General features: G+C 39.7%; 1 protein-coding gene across 6 annotated transcripts in view; it reads left to right on the top strand.

Annotated features, from left to right (window-relative positions):
* LOC134353003 (protein Shroom4-like) overlaps positions 1–18,751 on the top strand; it is a 156,089-nt gene that overhangs the window by 100,937 nt on the left and 36,401 nt on the right. For 5 of the 6 annotated variants that reach the window (XM_063060759.1, XM_063060758.1, XM_063060756.1 and 2 more), the window contains 2 exons: positions 7,882–8,013; positions 15,857–18,269. In XM_063060759.1, the coding sequence (XP_062916829.1) occupies positions 7,882–8,013; positions 15,857–18,269 (2,545 nt within the window). The remainder of the gene's footprint in view (positions 1–7,881; positions 8,014–15,856; positions 18,270–18,751) is intronic. The other variant, XM_063060757.1, reaches the window with a different exon arrangement.

The raw sequence follows: 18,751 nt of genomic DNA, 5'->3' as shown, positions 1-18,751 counted from the left end.
TTGAAATCATTTAATTACTGGATCAAAATCCTGCAAATCCCTGCCTGATGGTGTTGTATCTTTAGCTCAAGGATTGCAGAGGTTGAAGATGACAATCCATGGCCACCACTTTAAAGGCTTTTGTGAATGGGCGTTAAGTACTGGCCTTGACTTTCCTTGCTTAAGCAGATAAGAAACAGGAGAAAGCTGGAATAGTCCAATCAATCCCATGAATCAGCTCCATAGTTCAACATTATTGATCTAATACCTCTACAGCTATTTCTGGATTTGTCTGCAAAATATTTGATTCCTAATACAAGTTGAGTACCCCTTATCCAAAATGCCCAGCCCTGGAAGTATTTTCAGATTTTGGATTTTGGAATGTATAATGAGATAACTTGGGATCATCATCATTACTGACTCTGAACTTATGTACTACTGGTTTTTGAGGAGGATGCAAACAATATCATGGATGAAATGAATATCTAATGAGGATGTCATGAACAGAGCAAACACAGAGAAATAATGTGTGAGGTCATGAAAAGGCAACGTAACTTCACTTGGACATGTGATTAGGAAAGAGAATGCACGGTAATTATGGGAAAGATTGAAGGGAAGAAAGCGAGAGAAAGACAAATGATGATGGAGACAGCAGCCAGAGAACTGGAAATGAATACCAATGAATTGATCCACTTGACCCGAAACAGGAGCGTGTGGATCATGGCAGTCAAAGTTCAAACTGGGCATGACACCTGATGATGATGATGACTGCTAAGCAAACTTTGTCTTACACACGTTCATCACAGCTGTGTACTCATGCAGGCATTCCACATGTTAGACTTTCTTAAATGTCTGCAAACAGCCTTCTGAATATTCATTTACCTTCAGTTTTCAGTTTGTTGTGATGGATCTTTGCTTGTTTCGTAATCAGCATACTGTTAAGCGGTGTATGTTCAATCTGCTAGCGAATCCACTCTTTTGAGATTTTCATAATCAAGGTGTTCATTTTTCACTTGATGCAGTGTTTTTCTATTTTCTTTAACTTCTGTTCATTATGTGTATAAAGTCACTTCGCAGAAATGTCTGTGGCGTGCAGAGACCTGAGTATCGCCTGGAAACTTTCCCAATACCTTGCGGAATATTCCATTTGTGATGTCATTTCAGCGCTCAATAATAATAATAATAGTTTGGATTTTAGAGGGTTTTTGTATGCTGGAATTTCGGATGAGGGATAGTCAACCTGTAAACGCTGAAATCTATTTCTTTTAGTTTTAAATGCTGCCAGTGACTGAACGTCCACAAGCCACATTATGTTAAGCGCAGTTCCTCATTTTCACAACTTGTGTGGCTTCTATGATTGGCTCAAGACTTGAGAGAAGCTATGCTGCCTGAAGCTTTTAGATATGCAGCATGTAATTTTTTTTTCGCCCACATGTATACATCAAGGTTGTTTAGCGTCATTTCCTGTAGACAAGTACAAATGTTTGTATAAAGCAGAATGAAATAATTACTAATAAGAATCGATGCAGCACAAAAAACACGAAAGGTAAAGAATGCAGTCATAATAGAAAATGCATTAAATATATGTTGATTGTATGCCCATAAGGTGATGCTAGGCTGTACGGAAGGTGACTGACAGGAAATGAAAAAGTGGCGATGGAGCTATTGGGTGGATGTGTTGATCAGTCTTGCTGCTTGTGTAGAGTAACTGTGTTTGAGTCTATTGGTCCTGGCATAGATCCTGCGTAACGTCTTCACTGATGGGAGTGGGACAAGCAGTCCATGAGCAGGTTGGGATCCTTCATGATGTTACTGGCCCTATTCCGGCACCTTTCTGTTCCAAGCAGTGAAGCAGTTTGTTAGGATGCTCTCCACCGTGTATCTGCAGAATGATGTGAGTGTGTATGTGCGAAATCCAGCTCCCTTCAACCTCCTCAGAAAGTAAAGGGATTGATGAACTTTCTTGTCTGTGTAGGATGTGTTCTGGGACCATGAGAGATTGTGTTTGATGTGCACTCCCAGAGGTTTGAAACTGCTTGCCGTTTCCACCTCTGTTCCACCCATGTAAAGGGGCGGGGTGAGTGGTGCGAGTTCTCTTGAAGTGATAATTATCTTCTTTGTCTTGTTGGCATTGAGGAAGGAGTTATTTGGCTGGGGCTCAGCCTCGAGCTCTCCCACTTCCTCTCTTGGTTGTCGATGATGAACCCTACCACTGTTGTGTTAGTGGAGAAATTGACAATGTGATTGCTCGGGTGTTTGGCCATGCAGTCATGTGTGAGCAGAGTGTACAGCAATGGGCTGAGCACACAGCCCTGGGGTGGCACCCATGTTGGGGGTGATGGGGAGGGAGGAGCGATTGTGCATCCTGGTTATCTGAGATCTGTTCGTTAGGAAGTCCAACACCCAATTACACAGTGGTGCATTAGCCCTGAGGAGGAGGAATACGGACAATAATCTGTTCCCAGATATTGTGACTAATTATTTGGCAGCAGCTGACTTTGTAGCTGTGCTGTCAGTCGGGACATTTGGCCTTGTGTCTGGGAATGTTAACTGTGTGAAACTGAATCTGGTAGTTTCTCTTGGTGACCCCAGAATGTCCAGCAAATACTTCATAAAATGGATAGTGTTGCATTGTGGCATGAGTAGTTCAAATCTAGGCTGCTTCATCCTGCCCCACCCCCCCATCCCCAAATCCCAGTCACCAAAGGGGAGGATGCAGGATGATGTAAGTATGAATGTACAAAGTCCAGCCCTTTTCAGTCTCCTCAAAGTAGAGTCGTTGGTGAGCTTTCTTGACTGTGTAGGATAATTTGAAGGCGTTTTCTTGGCCTTGGTGAGCAATTAGCTGGTGCCACAAGTTCTAACAGTTGAAAGCTTTCAGGTCAACTTGCAGAGAATATTGCCAAGGAAAAGTAAAATTAGATGTTCTTCAGAATAAAGGGAAAACTACTGCATCAAGCCATGTCAGATCGGGTTCTTCAAAACAGTCAAGTGATTGTCAAAGAGCACTGATGAAATCAGCACAATCAGTCTGTGTTCAAAATGTAAACTGCAAGGCAAATGTTTTTGTTCACACTCCCAGAGGGAGGTTAAGAATTCTTGCTATGCTGCTATTTCAACATAGATCGCAAAAAAAAACACACAATGTTTCTTCATTTTATGGATAGGAGAATTGCAGGAAATAGTTTGAGTTGGGCAGTTGAAACATCCTGTGTGTAAAGTTTGAAAGAGGCCAGAAATCTGCACTGTTTTCTTAGGCTTTGCATTAACATTGAACTTCCAAACACACAATTCTTTCCCCACCTTGCAGGGAGTTTGCTTCTGAAACCTTGTTTAAAAATAACATATTACTGTTGCAGATGATAACTTTTTCTACTGTTTAATTAAACTATCGTAAATGACTTTGGATTGCAAAATTTGAAAATAATTGTGTGTGGGAAGTTAACATTGCTTATTGCAAATGGAAATGATGATCTGACATTCTGTCATGGATCTAAGAAAGTTACTGCAGGTATTATTAAGTCCAGTGAATAATGCTAACAGTTTTAGCGTATACATGGTAGGTGTTCTTCTACAATTGGGCATAGAAATGTAAAAAAAAATCTCTCATTACTTTCAGCCAGCACGTGTTACTCTGCATAAGCTTTGAAAATGGAAGGATTTAGAAAGGATTTTGTTCAACATACCTCAGTATAGTGTAGAGGTATGCAAAAGTGATACTAAGCTGTTAGAAAAGCACTGGGGACTCAATAGGCCATTCTAGGATATTACATCTATTTATGATCACTGTGTTTTATGAAGGTCTCAAAGGGTACAAAAAAGAGTTTTAAGAATAGTTCAAGGGATGAGGGATTTCAGCTCCAAGGTTAGATTAATTGAGCTTAATGTTGCTCTCTGAACTAAGGTGATGATCACAATCAATAAAAGCTTTCGGGGAAGCATAAGCAAAAAGCTTTTATAAAGGTAATGATTAAAATTGGCTCTTGAAGGATGTCCTTTTAGAACATAGATGAAGGATTTCTTTTGCCAGAGGGTGGTGAACCTGTGGAATTCATTGCCACTGACGGCTGTGGAGGCCAAGTCATTGGGTACATTTAAAGCAGAGGTTCACAAGTTCTTGATTATTAGCGGTGTCAAAGGTTACGGAGAGAAGGCAGAACAATGAGTTTGAGTGTGATAATAAACCAGCCCTGATGGAATGGCAGAGCAAACTCAATGTGCCAAATGGCTGAATTCTGCTCCCATGTCTTATGGTCTTGTTAAATGCTTCTTAAAAGTATGTGGTAAAAGTATCTGAAAACAAAAGTATAATTAGAAATACAGAACTCATGTTATATTCAACATCACAGCCAGTAATTTCTTCCAGCCAGGGCCACATTTTATGACTGCACCTGTACTGTTGTGAACTTCTGTTCCTTGAAGTACAAGCTCCGAGGAAATATTAGAACTGAGTTTTACACTAAGCAGTCAAGCTGACTTCTTTTAATATTATGAATTGCATTTTTCAGAGTAATATACATCATATTTGACCCTTTTTAAAGTTGAATGATTCTTGCTGTAAATAAGTCTTTGACATCTGTACTGTCTAACTCGGTAACACCTTGCTGGCATCATCTATGTTATTAGTTTTGTTTATCTTCAGGAACCCAAATTTGTCCTTCTATTGTACTTCTTTCCTATGATTTCTTCATTGGAAAGAAGCGCAATTAAAAATTCCTAGAATGCAAGCCTTCTTTTCATGTAATGACATGAAAAATACATTGTTGACATTTGGTCTTTATTGTATCTTTTATTATTTGTATGCCAAAAGGACACTGTGGAGTCCCTTTTTTGTTGGTGGCTAATCTTTTAATCTTTTCCAGTACGCCATCTTTGCCTTTCAGTTTGCAATTCCACTCAGATTCTTTTGTAATCAGCTTGATTCCTGCTGGTATTTCAATCCTGACCCTTGCCGTAAGCAATCCCTTTTTTTTTTGCTTCATCTTTCTCTGTATCTCTTTCATTGTCCAATTTGTTCTTTCTTTGTTCCTCATGGGAATTTGCATCAATGATATGTCCACCATCTTTATAAAGGCAACCCATTGTTCTGATTACAGGGTTTCAAACCAAAACTTTGACAATTCCTTTCCTGCTATTGACGTTGCTCAACATGCTGAGTTCCTCTAGCTGGCAGTTTGCTTGTTGCACCATTGTTCTGCTATAATTTTGCTTCTCAACTTCTGGTTCCAGTTTACCTGGGCCAGATCTGCATTTGTCCCTTTTAAATTGCCATTCCTTTAATTAGTGCTCCTATTTTTCTATTATTGCTAACCTAAATTGTGTGGTAATCATCATCTCCTAAGAGTTCCTCCACTGAAACTTGGTGGGCATGACCCACCTCATATGACTCATCAGATATGGTAATACTATTACTATTGGGCCAGGAACACTCTGCTCTGGAAAATTATCCTAAACAGATATTCTGTGGTTCCAAATAGTAGGCCCTCTGTTGATTCTGGTCAACCATGGATTTTATGTCCTAGCTGTCTATGCAAGCCAGGGCAGTATGAAATGAAGAGCAAGCTATTGCCCCTAGTAGCAGGCTCTCCCTCTCTACACAGCTTATGAATCCAAAGAAACAGGGGAGTCCAATACAGTTTTGCACCAGTAGATTTGCAGGAGTTGGCAATCGGCATTGAACTCAACTGAAAACTGCCTTAAGGATTCTAGCTCTGGATTGTTCCTCGGGGTTTACTCCTGAAGCCTTTTCCTTGAGTCAGTATTGCCACAAGGCAATGGAGGGTTGAGATCTTTTGCTAGATGAGCTGCCAACCACAGCTGATGAGCCCCATCTCTCCAAAGTGTCTTGTTTTAAGGTGCCAATGACCTGCTTTTGCCCCTTCTTCTGCCGGTAGAAATGGTTCTGTTGAGCTTAGTAGCTAAGCTGCGTGTGAGGGCCAAGGGCTGGACTCGGTTGTCAGAGGCTATTTGAGATGTGTGCCATTCAGAGCATTTAGTAGGTAGTGGGAGCTTATCTCTCTATAACCCCCACCTCCCAGCTATGACAACCTTAAGGAACAGCTTCCTATATTTCAAATATAGTTCAATAAATTACTATTTTCTATGTTCCTCATAGTTGGCACTAACATGCTGACTGCAACAAATTTTCTTTGTTTGACAGAGAATCTCAACTAAAGGACTATACATGAAACATTGTGAAAACAAGTTGTCTTTGTAACTTACTGAATAAATGTAGTGTCAGATAAGGTATTGAGTTATGAGAATCATAAAGTTGAATGATCTTAGTGGAAGTCCTAATTGTGTTTATGACAGTTAACTACAGTGGATATTGATGAGGGACAGGCAAAATCGATTGGGTTCCCTTCACTGGCACTGTCTAGAGGCTATTAATGAAACATTGAAGGATGTTGCTTTCTGTTTTAGAAAAGCTTATAATGAGAATCAGGTTTATTATCACTGATATACAGTATTGTTCAAAAAACTAATTCTGTCAAGTGAAGGGGGTTTCAAAAGTAATGAACTGAAATGTTTCTTAATGTCAGAAAAATTACTATAAAGAGCAGCAAACAGTAAAAAAAAAACTAAACCAAGTCAATATTTGGTGTGACTACCCTTTGCCTTTAAAACTGCATCAATTTTCTTGGTACACTGTCATGCAGTTTTATAAGAAAATCAGCATTTTGGAGAACTTGCCATGGTTCTGCAGACTTTGGCTGTCTTGCTTCTGTCTCTCCAGGTAATCCCAGACAGCCTGGATGTTGAGATTCGGGTTCTGTAGAGACCATACCATCTAAAACCATGTTTAGAAAATATCCAAGGTGCCTCTGACTCTTGCACAGTACATCATGAAATTTGTTTTGTGGAAGCATTATAGTGTGAGACATAAAATTACTATAACCTAAATACAAGAATAAATAAATAAAGCAAAAGAGGAATAACAAGGTGTGGTCATGGGTTCATGGACCATTCAGAAATTAGATAGCGGAGGAGAGAAGCTGTTCTTAAGAACAATGAGTTGGGTGTTCAGGCTCTTGTACCACCTCAAGGGCAGGTATTGAATGATGAGGGTCTTTAATAATGGATGCCACCTTCTTGAGGCACCACCTCTTAAAGATGTCCTTGATGGCATGGAGAGTCTGTCCACATTGGAACTGGCTTAGTCAACAACACTCTACATCCTCTTGCAACCCTGCCCATTGGATACTCGTTACCAGGCTGTGATGCAACCAGTAAAAATGCTCTCCGTTGCCTATCTGTAGAAATTTGTAAGAGTCTTTGGTGAGGCACCAAATTTCCTCAAACTCCTCATGGAGTAGAGTCACTGGCATTCTTTGTAATTGTATCAATGTGTTTGGTCCAGGATAGATCCTGAGTTATTGATGCCCAGGAACTTGAAGCTGCTCATCCTTTCCACCACTGACTCCCTCAATGAGAACTGGTGTGTGTCCTCCCAACTGCCCCTTCACAAAGTCATTAACATTCGCACCAAAGTTTAGATGTGAAGAATGTATCTAGGCAGTGTGGCAAAATGCTGCCAGAGCATGTGGAGTAGTATTGTCATGAGAATTAAGTTGGCGAACTTCAGGAAAGGTGTGAGATCTGTAGTAGACCAATATTGTAGTTTTTAAAAAAGCCTTAATACATTATGAATGTAACTCTTAGATGTTTCATAGGACCTATACCATTCATTGTTCTGTGCTTTGTCCCATGTTACTCTTGCTGGATCCTGTTTCAGAGAATAAATATATTTGCATTAGTAAAGCGTCTTTCTTGTTTTCAGAATGTTCCAAATTCTCTGCTAATTTAAGTGTAATCATTGTTTTGTAGGCAGAAAACATCTACAAATGCTAGTACCATTATCTTGTACCTGCAGCTTACACTTGTGTGTTTTATTTCTTTCAGAAGAACTGGTCCTGGGATAAGACCTTACACATGGCACTTGGCCAAGTCATCAGAGGCACAGCCTGAGGCCACTACGATGCCCTATTCATCAGGGTCTCTCAGTTTGTCATGGCATTCGGGATATGATTCCAAGTGAGTTTATGTGACAGTTACTGCATATGACAGTTAGGATTGCTAATAAGATAGGAACGAGATGTGTGAAAAGTACTAGTTATACTCATTTTTTTTCCCAAGACATCAGAAAATCTCAGCTCAGATCAGGGTCCAAGTCCACTAATCCAAGCTAGCATGTTAATGGAAGAGCTCTAGTAAATTTAATTGCCTCTGGGCTTATGTAGGGGAAAAACCATTTGGAATTTTTACTTGTGATTGATTCTCAGAGACACATGTTAAATGTGCCCATATGAATGTTTTAGGGTTGATTAGATTTGAACATGATGATATCTGCCTGAGTGAAGAATGTGATTTGTGTATAGTATTGGGAATAACCAGTGCTGTAGAATCAGAGAAAATCTGCAAATGCTGGAAATCCAAGCAACACACAATCAGATGCTAGCATGTGACTTCCTTTGTAAGAGAAAAGAGAAAGAGTAAATATTACAACAGCAAGAGTATGGCAATGCTGAAAATTTAATGTTTCTGTTATTCTATTCTTTGTATGTTTATGATTTGTTCTGAGACGACTGCTGATTTGACGGGAATCATTCTATGTATTCTAATTACACTGGGCCCAAAGACAGCAGTCCAGCCAAGAAAAGTATTTTGCTGGAATTTGTTAATAAATCTCATTTAATGATACTAGTTTTAGCTTCTCAATTACATTAAGCATTTCAAATCGAATGCTTCATGCTGTTCTTTAGTATAAATACGTGCATAATGAATTTTACTATTTAGCTTTCTTACCCCATGGAGGATAAATATTTATTGTACAGTTCTTTAAACAAATTTGTGGGGTTTTTTTTGGTTTCCTCTGTCTTTATTCTTCATTGCTTCATTGTCTCCCACAGCAATGTAATTATATACATATAAATATACAAAAGGATAGAAGCCGCCAGCTGGTCCAGCAAGCACGACTCTTTCAGTGATAATGAAACTAAGTATCATGACTATCACAAGATGAGAGAATATCAAATTTTGAGAATCCCTGGTCTAAATACATAGAATGAATAAGATTTACAGTACAAAACAGACCACTTAGTTCAGCTAATCTTAGTGTTACCCTGACTTAATTACATGAATACAACCTATTATTTTCTTACTTGCCTATTTACCTGCTTCTACTTAAAGGCATTTAAATTACACACCACTTGCCATTCTCTGGATAAATACATTTCTCTTTTCACTTGATTTATTCCTAGTTACCTTGTATTTTTTTTAAGAGTTTATTCTCTTCTCTTCTTCCAAGTACAGGTTTGCCCCGCTATCCGAAGGTAGAGCGTTCCTATGAAATGGTTCTTAAGCCGGAATGTCGTAAAGTGAATAAGCAATTACCATTTATTTATATGGGAAAAATTTTTGAGTGTTCCCAGACCCAAAAAATAACCTCATGCCAAATAACACATAAAACCTAAAATAACAGTAACATATAGTAAAAGCAGGAATGATAAATACACAACCTATATAAAGTAGAAATACTTTTCTGCAGCACCGTCTAGCGCAGCGAAAATCTCACGGCAGCATTCTCGGCGCAAGTGCTCTCGGCAGAAACACTCTGTCCAGTAACCTTTAAGCTATGAAGCGGCCAAATCATGCCAGGTAACACAAAAATAGACAGCCTATATAAAATAGAAATAATGTATGTACAGTGTAGTTTCACTTACAGGAATCAGGAAGACTCCAATAAATTGCAGTTTAGTCACAGTTAAACACTTGTAGGAATAACCACCTTCTGTAATTATTTTCTTCAGGTCTGCTGGGAACTTTTCAGCAGTTTCAGTATCAGCCGAAGCACTCTCTCCGGTAAACGTTAAACTATGAAGCTGCCCTCGCCTCAGAAACCAATCAAACCACCCATGAGTACCTTTAAATTCCACTTTCACAACACTTTCATCACCATCGTCCAGTGCTTTCTGTTTCAGCTTATTAAAAAGACTGACTGATTTCTCCTTAAGTATAAGAAAACTTAACGGAACACTACACTTTGTACACCCATCAATCCACTCAAGCGATAGACTTTCCATTTTATCCATTATTGGATGCCGACTAAGAGAGACCACTTTGCTACAAGCAGAACCAACAGTAACATCGGTAGCCTTCAAAATTCTTTCTCTCTACATATAAATAGTGTGAATGGTGGACGCAGGCAAGTTCAATGCGCGGACAATGTCCTTATTTCGTTCACCATGATCGAAATGCTTAATTACGTCTAGTTTTACGCTAAGTGTAACACCCTTATGAGCCCTTTTAGGCTTTTCCGATACCTTAGGACTTACCTTGCTAACAGATGTACAAAATAAGTCAAGATAAAGCACGTGTTTAAGCTATGGCGGCTAGAATGCAGTTCCGGGGGAAGAGCCTGGCTGTTTGGGTGCGCGCTGCCTTTTTTCCTAACAGTGAAAACACCTTCTGTTAGCGAAAACAGGTAACTAATGTAGGTCTTTTGTAACAGCAAGATGTTGTAAAGGGAATGTTCAGAAAACGGGGGCCACCTGTACCTTTTATTTACCCCCTTTAACAGTCTTCACTGCTGATTTGTTTTTTTTTCCTCCCTTATCCATCGATTCCTCAGTAAATGAAATGAGACACCAACTTGCTATAGGTGCTAAGGTAACCAGGATTCCTTAGTATCTGTTGGACACCATTGGACCAGTTCATGACTGATTTGTAGCAGAATTTTGTCAACTCTCCTTAGTTCTGTATTCTCTTAAAAATATCAAAATAGTAAATGCTGGAAACACTTAGAGGGTCAGGCAACATTTATAGAAAGAGAAACAGGTAATTTCAGGTTGAAAACTCTCCTTTCCCAAATCTGATGAACATTAACTGTTCCTTTTTCCATAGATACAGTCTCACGTGTACTTTATCTGGCATTTTCTGTTTTTATTACTGCAGCCATTAATACTCTTCCATAGCCTTTGAGAAAATCAAGTTTAAATACATTAAAGATGCAGGTGAGATTAAGCAGGCAAAGTACATAATGATTCACTGTTTGAGAGGAGCATGATGGCTTGGTTGGTTGAGGAGTGTCATAACTAAAACCTCACACAACAAGCCATGGCTTCAAAGGTTATGAAGAGAAGGCCGGGAACTGGGGTTGATGAGGAGATAGAGTAAAAGGATCAGCCATGATTGAATGGCAGAGCAGACTCATTGGGCCAGGTGGCCTAATTCTGCTCCTATGTCTTACGGTGTAAGACCATAGAACTGATTATGAACTTCAGTCGGGAGAACACACCAATCCTCATCAAGGGGTAATTGGTGGAAAGAGTAAGCAGCTTTAAGAACTCAGCTAGGTGACCAATTGCCCTCCGAGCTGTCAACATCTCAGAGCATCTATCCTGGACCAGCACTTTGATGCAATCACAAAGAAGACACAGCAAACTCCTACTCCGTTAGGAGCTTGTAGAGGTTTGGTATGTCACCAAACACACTTGCAAATCTCTGTAGGTGTGCAGTGGAGCAAATCCTAACTGGTTGTATCAGATTGTAATGGAGGATCCGCTGTGCAAGATTGCAAGACTGCGGAAGCCGGATGCAGCCAGTTCCATCACAGGTACTGTGTTATCCCCACCTGTGAGGACATTTTCAAGAGGTGGTTCCTCAAGAAGGTGGTATCCATCATTAAGGTCCTTAACCATCTGGGACATGCCCTCTTCTCATTTCTACTATTGGGGAGGAAGTACTGGAGCCTGAAGACACCACCACCACCGCACCACCCCCCCCCCAACTCAACAATTCAAAAAGAGCTTCTTCCCATTTGCCATCAGATTTCTGAACAGTCCATGAACAGTGCTTCTTCTTTGCACCATTTATTTACTTTGTAAATTACTGTACAATAATTTTGTCTATGCACTGTACTGCAAACCAACATTTCACATCATATAAGATGGTGGTTCTGATCCTTTTTGACTATTTGACAATGCAAGTGTCCTATTATGTTAAACTAAAAGGGCAAAAAAAAATCTCTCCAAACCTCAACAACAGTGTAAATGAGTTCCAGGAGATCATCACAACAAATATAATCATATAGAAATTTACAACACAGGAGGATAGTTAACTCATCATGTCTATTCTAGGATAATCCCATTTTCCATCTTTTGGTGTGGAGCCTTCCTAGTTATGATTCTTCAAGTACTCATCCAGCTGCTTTGAGAGTTTCAGCCTCCATTACCCTTTCATACAATGAGATCCAGACCAAACCACGCATTGATTTAATTAATCATTTTCAAATCTGTAAAGTTTTTGAAAAGATAAATGAAACCTGCCCTGCTAACCTTAAATACATTCCCTCTTATATTAGAGGCTTCGTGATTATGAAGACCAGAACTGCACATAGTATTTCACAGTCCTAATAACTAGTCTTGGTCCAAAAGGTTGACTATTTATTCTTTTCCGTAGATGCTGCCTGACCTGCTGAGTTCCTCCAGCATTTCATGTGTATTGCTCTGGATTTTCAGCATCTGCAGAATCTCTTGTGTTTATAATATTTCAAGGGCAAAGTTAGCAAGGCAAGGGAGATACCTTTGGTATTCAAATCATCATGCAATAAATGCCAGCATACTGTTTGTCTTCTAATAGTTTGCTGGACTTTCATATTAACATCCACTGATCTTGTACACAGGTCCTTTTGAGCACCTTCACCTTTCACATCTATCTCAATCTTTAAAAGTTGCTCTTTTCTCCCCTGTGTTTCTAGCAAAGTGGATGATTTCTCACATTTTCACATTATATGTCATCTGCCATATTCTTACTGAACACACTGTGAGCCACTTTATTAAGGTCACATGTACACCTCATTAATGCAAATATCTAATCAGCCAATGCACAAGAGCATGCAAGATATTGCCAAGTGGTTCATTTGTTCTTCTGACCAAACATCAGAATGAGATGAAATGTGATCTAAGTGACTAACTTCATTGAAGTTAACTAAATTTACTTCAATCACTTAATCATATTTTCCAAATTATTGTTGGTGCCAGGCAGAGTGGTTTGAGTATCTCAGAAACTGCTGGTCTCTTGGAGTTTTCACATATAACAGTCTCTAAAGTTTACAGAGAATGTTGCAAAAAAAAAACATCCAGTGAGCAGCAGCTCTGGAGTGAAAATGCCTTAATAATGAGATGGCTTAGAGGAGCGTGGCCAGGCTGGATCAAGCCTGCAGGAAGGGAGCAGTAACTCAGATAGCCATGTGTTACAACAGTGGTGTGCAGAAGAGCATCTCTGAACACACAACACGTCGAACATGAAGTGAATGGGCTACAGCAGCAGAAGGCCACACCAGATTCCACTCCTTTACCTAATAAAGAGGCCACTGAGTGTTTGTACGTATCTGTGATACTTACCGAAAAACTCACTGGTACCTTGTATGAGTACGAACTTTGGATATATTTTACTTGGTCTCTCCTCCCAAATTATGATTGTGAACTTCTGGGTTCCCCGAAGTTACAACTTCCTAACCTGAAAAATGACTTGCTATTTATTAGTATTTGTTTTCTTTATATTCTGCACTCTATTGTGGTCAGCATGGTGCTATTACAGCTTAAGGCTTTGGAATTCAGAGTTCAATTCCTGCTTTGCTCTGTTTTTAAAAAAAAAACTTCATACATTCTTATGGGTGCTCTGGTATCCTCCCACAGTCCAAAGATGCACCGGTTAGTACATTAATTGGTCATTGTAAATTGTCCTGTGAATAGACTGGTGTTAAACTGGCTGGTTGCTAGGGTTATGACTCAGTAGGCCAGAAGGTCTGTTCTGCACTACACCTCTAGATAGGTGGATAACTCCCATTCCTTAATGCTCTAATTTTAATAAGTAATTCTCACATGGCACATTATCAAAGGCCTTCTGAAAGTCCAGACATTCCATATCCATCAGATTTCCCCTTATTTGCCTGACAAGTTGCAACTTAAAAATTTTGAATATTTATCAAATGTGATTTGCCTTTCATAAGCCCATTTTGACTCAGCCCAATCCTACAATTATTATTTTAGACCATAAGACTTAGGAGCAGAATTAGGCTATTCAGCCCATTGAGTCTGCTCTGCCATTTAATCATGACTGGTTTTATTCATCTTTTGAACCCCGTTCTTCTGCCTTCTCCCTGTAACTTTGACACCCCCTACAAGTCAACTACTTGCCTCTGCAGTCATCCGTGGCAACGAATTGCACAGGTTCACAACACTGCCTAAAGAGATTCCTCCTCATTTCTGTTCCAAAGGGATGTCCTTCTAATCTTAGGCTCGAGACTCAGTATTAGAAACATCCTCTCTACGTTCACCCTATCTGGGCCTTTCAATGTTTGGTAGGTTTCAATTAGATCTCTTCCCCACCACCCCCCCCAAATTCCAGTGAATAAAGGCTCAGAGCCATCTAAACGTTCCTCACATGTTAATCCTTTCATTCCTGGGATTATTCTCACGAGCCTCCTCTGCACCCTGTACAAATGCCAGCATATCCTTTCTTCAATATGGGGCAGAAAAATGCTGAAAATGCAGTCTGACAAATGCTTTATAAAGCATTACATCCTTGCTTTTATACTCCAATCCTCTTGAAATGAATGCTAACATTGCATTTGCCTTCCTTGCTATCGATTCAACCTGCAAGCTAACCTTTAGGGAATCCTGCACTAAGTACTCCCAAGTCCCTTTGCACCTCTAATTTTTGCATTTTCTCCCCATTTAGAAAACATTCTATGCCTTTTTTCCTTCTGCCGAAGTACATGACTGTACACTTTACTGCATTGCATTCCATCTGCTGCTACTTTGCCATTCTCCTCATCTGTACAAGTCCTTCTGCAGACTCCCTGCTTCCTCAAACTACGCCCTCCTCCTATCTTTGTATCATATGTAAACTTGGCCACAAAGCCATCCATTCTGTCATCCAGATCATTAACATATAATGTGAAAAGTACTGGACGCAACCCTTGTTTTGCAGTCTCATGTGTGGCACTTATTCAAAGGCCTTCTGAATATCCAAGTAAACAACATTCACTGACTCCCCTTTGTCTGTCCTGCCTGTTATTTCCTCAAAGAATTCCAACCTATTTGTCAGGCAAGATTTCACATTGTAGGAGGAAGAATGCAAAAGAGGTATCAGAATCAGGTTTAATATCTCTAGCATATGCCATAAATTTGTAGTTTTAATGCAGCAGTAAATTGCAATATATAATTTTCAAAAACTTTAAATTATAATAAGTAATATAAATTAGATAAGTAGTGTGAAAAGATTGTACATGGGTTCATTGCCCATTCAGAGATCTGATGGTGGAGGGGAAGAAGCTGTTCCTAAAACATTGAACGTGTCTCTTCAGGATCCTGTACCACCTCTTTGATGGTAGCAATGAGAAAACGGCATGTTCTGGGCGATGGGGTTCCTTATTAGTAGATGTTGCCTTTTTAAGGCATCGTCTTTTGAAGATGTCCTCAATGCTGGGGAGGCTAGTGCCCATGATGGAGCTGGCTGAGTTTTCAACTTTCTCCAGGTTTTTCCTGATCCTGTGCAGTGGTCGATCAATACCAGATGGTGATACAACCAATCAGAATGCTCTCCAAATCTGTAAAAATTTGCAAGAATCTTTGGTGACATACCAAGTTTCCTCAAGTTCCTCATGAAATATTGATGCTGTTGTGCCTTCTTTGCAATTGCATCAAGATGTTGGGCCCAGGATAGATCCTCAGAGATGCTGACACCCAGGAACCCAGAAAATGGTACTACAAGCATTCAAATGGAAGGTATAAATTATTTGTCAAAGAAGTTGGGGAACAAAATACAACATTGTGATTTTTTTTTAAATCTTCTACGTTCTTTTGTCTTCCAGCGACTTTCCTATGCAGTGGGATCAACTAGCTCTCCATCATAGCTTGGATCAAAGGAGCTCATTTGGAAGTATGGACAGCCTTGACCAACCCAACCAAAATTGTGATCAAAGCACATACCCTAACAAAAGAGATTCTGCCTACAGCTCATTTTCCGCAAGCTCTAATACCTCTGACTACACAGTTTCATCATCAATGAAGACTGATGAGTCTGCTTCCCTGGACAGTATATTGCATAGTTTGGGACCATGGTTACCAGCGAAGTATGGAGATGCCCAGTATTTGCAAAGCGGAAGTGAAGGTGGGGAACCACTGGCTGAAGAACAGTTATGTTCTCACTGTGGAAAGAGGTCATCTGAAGGAGACAATGTGCCACCATCCCATGTGCTTGATGAAAGTGCTCCAGATTCTACCAGCTCAGCTCCTCCCCCGCCACCTGTTCGCAGGGAAAGTTTTGTGGCAACTAAAGCCCGCTCTGCATCTATGTGTTTGACAAATTCTGAGGCACTTGCAGCAAAAAATTTGCTGCTTCATCGTGGAAGGTGGACTTCTGAAACCTTGTTAGCAATAAAAAATAGAGATTCTGAGGGAGAATCTTATTGTGTTCCCAATTGCTCTACTAGCCCTTCCCAGTACTCTAGTAAATCCATGTCTAGTCATTGTCCAATAGAGTGTTGTTGTTTGCTAAGGCAACAACCAAGGCTTTACTGTCATTCTCATAGGCACAGTGAAGAAATGATTTCACATGAAAATGTAACACTTCCTAGAAAATCTGTCCAGTATTTGATGGGGCAGTTGAATTCATGCAACTTAATTGATTCGTCCTTTGTTGCCAGTCAATACCAGAACACAAACCGAATGGGTCAAAATGAAAAATTAACTTTGAATGTACATAGACACAGTGCACCTGAGAGGTTGTTATCAGTGCAACTACTTCCACAAATGATTTCAGATTGTAATAAAAATGGAATACAGTGTAATCAGGAAAGAGGTGAATGGCCCAGTAGTATATCAACACCTCAGCATGGATATCAGTCCAATGCTGGGCGTCCTTATAAAGCTTTAGACAAAATTGATACTTCATTTGAAGAACAGATAAAAGAGGATCCATTGAGGTCTGAATGTATACTGAAGGAAAAGGAACAAGAAACTGATGGTTCTTCCTACAGTCACTGTATAGATAGTCAAGATCTATCTTCATCTTGCAAGACGCAACTCAGTCAAACGAGCTGCAAAGGTGCAACTGCTGAAACGATAGCCAATCAACAGGAACCTCCAACCCCGTCGGATAAAATGAGTGAAATTGGAAGCGCATCCTCAAGTAGTCATGTTTTGGAAATAGAGAATGAAATTTTCCGAAATGCCCGGTTATCAAGTTCCAAAGTAGCAAGAATGCGGCGAAAAAGTGATCGCTTTGCCACAAATTTGCGTAATGAGATACAAATGAAGAAAGCTCAGCTCCAGAAGAACAGGAGTGGTGTTGCACTGCTGCAGATGGAAGAAACTTCAGAAGAAATGAGTGACTCAAGAGAGAGGCCATCCACTTCCTATACTTGCATAACCGATGGGTCTGAAGCCAATGACAGAGCAGAAGAAACGACCAACACAAAGACAGAGACCACAAGTTCCAATAAAAACCTGGATAACACGTCTGAAGATCATAAAGCTGGAAGTATGTATTTTTGTTCATTGGCCAGCAACCCCAATATTTCACCAAACAAATGTAAAACAGAAATAGATGCACTATCCAAAACTGTTGAACGGAAGACTGCACAGAATTCTTGCGGCAGTGACCTAAGGAGGTGGACATCAGAAAATAAGCTGGAGTCTCAAAATAAGATGATAAAGGAAATTGGGGCAGATGAGGTAAAACCATGTACAGTGCCATTGTTGCAAGAACCAGATACCTCCCCATTGATGCCTTTTGCAGAGAGGAGAAGATTCTTTGAAGAAACTAGTAAAATCTTCTCTGGATCTGATTCTTGTAATTCGGTAGGGCCCCAGAGTAAATCAAATTCATTAGGAAGGTGTAAAAGTCATCATTTATGCAATAAGTTGCACGTTCATCAACGTGATGATCTGAGGCAATCTCCTGAGGAAAAGTTCCATCATTCCACAGGCAGGGTTGATCAGTGCCCTGAGAAATATACTGTTTGTTCATTTAGAGATATGGAGAAACAAAAGTACAACAATCAAGGGGAGAAACAATGTGAACAGAAATGTGACAATTTAGAGCCACTCAAACCAAATATATCACGCACTTTGAAAAAGCATTGTGTGTCCCATGTTCGGCAAATACAACATGCTGCTGGAGATCTATCCATACGTTATCAGGATTTCCATTCAGTTAACATTCACCTCGAAGAACCTCACTCGACAACGAGGTTCGAGCAGATGCCAGCCACTTTAACTAAGGTAGGGCAATTATGTAAGTTACTTATTTAAATAGGTCTCACTTTTTTTGAAGATTTATTCTCTTAATGAATCAATCATCTATTGCTGGTTTTATTAACAATGACAAAAATGCCTTAAGGCATGCAGAGGAAGCAACTTGAGCTTTTTTTAAAATTTTCATGTTACGAGAAGCATTCTGATGTTTAACCTTTCCCCTTTCTGATTGAAATCAGTGATTGTCAGCATGAGAAATGACAAAAATGTATTTGTGTAATTAGGAACCTTTGTTGTCTGGTTGATATAATGTTCTATTTTTAACTTGTACCTCTTGTGAGCTAAGATTAAAGGGTGAAATTCTGATGTAAACAAAATAGATGCAACTTGAAACATGTTAAAGCTAGCCATCTATCATGCACAGATTTGTTGATTGAATGTTTTAAATGTGATACTGAGTTCAGAAAAAAACAACTGCCAGGGAGGGGCATATTTTCAACATTTTTCAG

The sequence above is a fragment of the Mobula hypostoma genome, chromosome 10 (assembly GCF_963921235.1).
Source record: "Mobula hypostoma chromosome 10, sMobHyp1.1, whole genome shotgun sequence".
Taxonomy (NCBI): domain Eukaryota; kingdom Metazoa; phylum Chordata; class Chondrichthyes; order Myliobatiformes; family Myliobatidae; genus Mobula; species Mobula hypostoma.
Note: the sequence above shows the minus strand (reverse complement) of the source record. Positions and strands in the feature narration are given on the sequence as shown.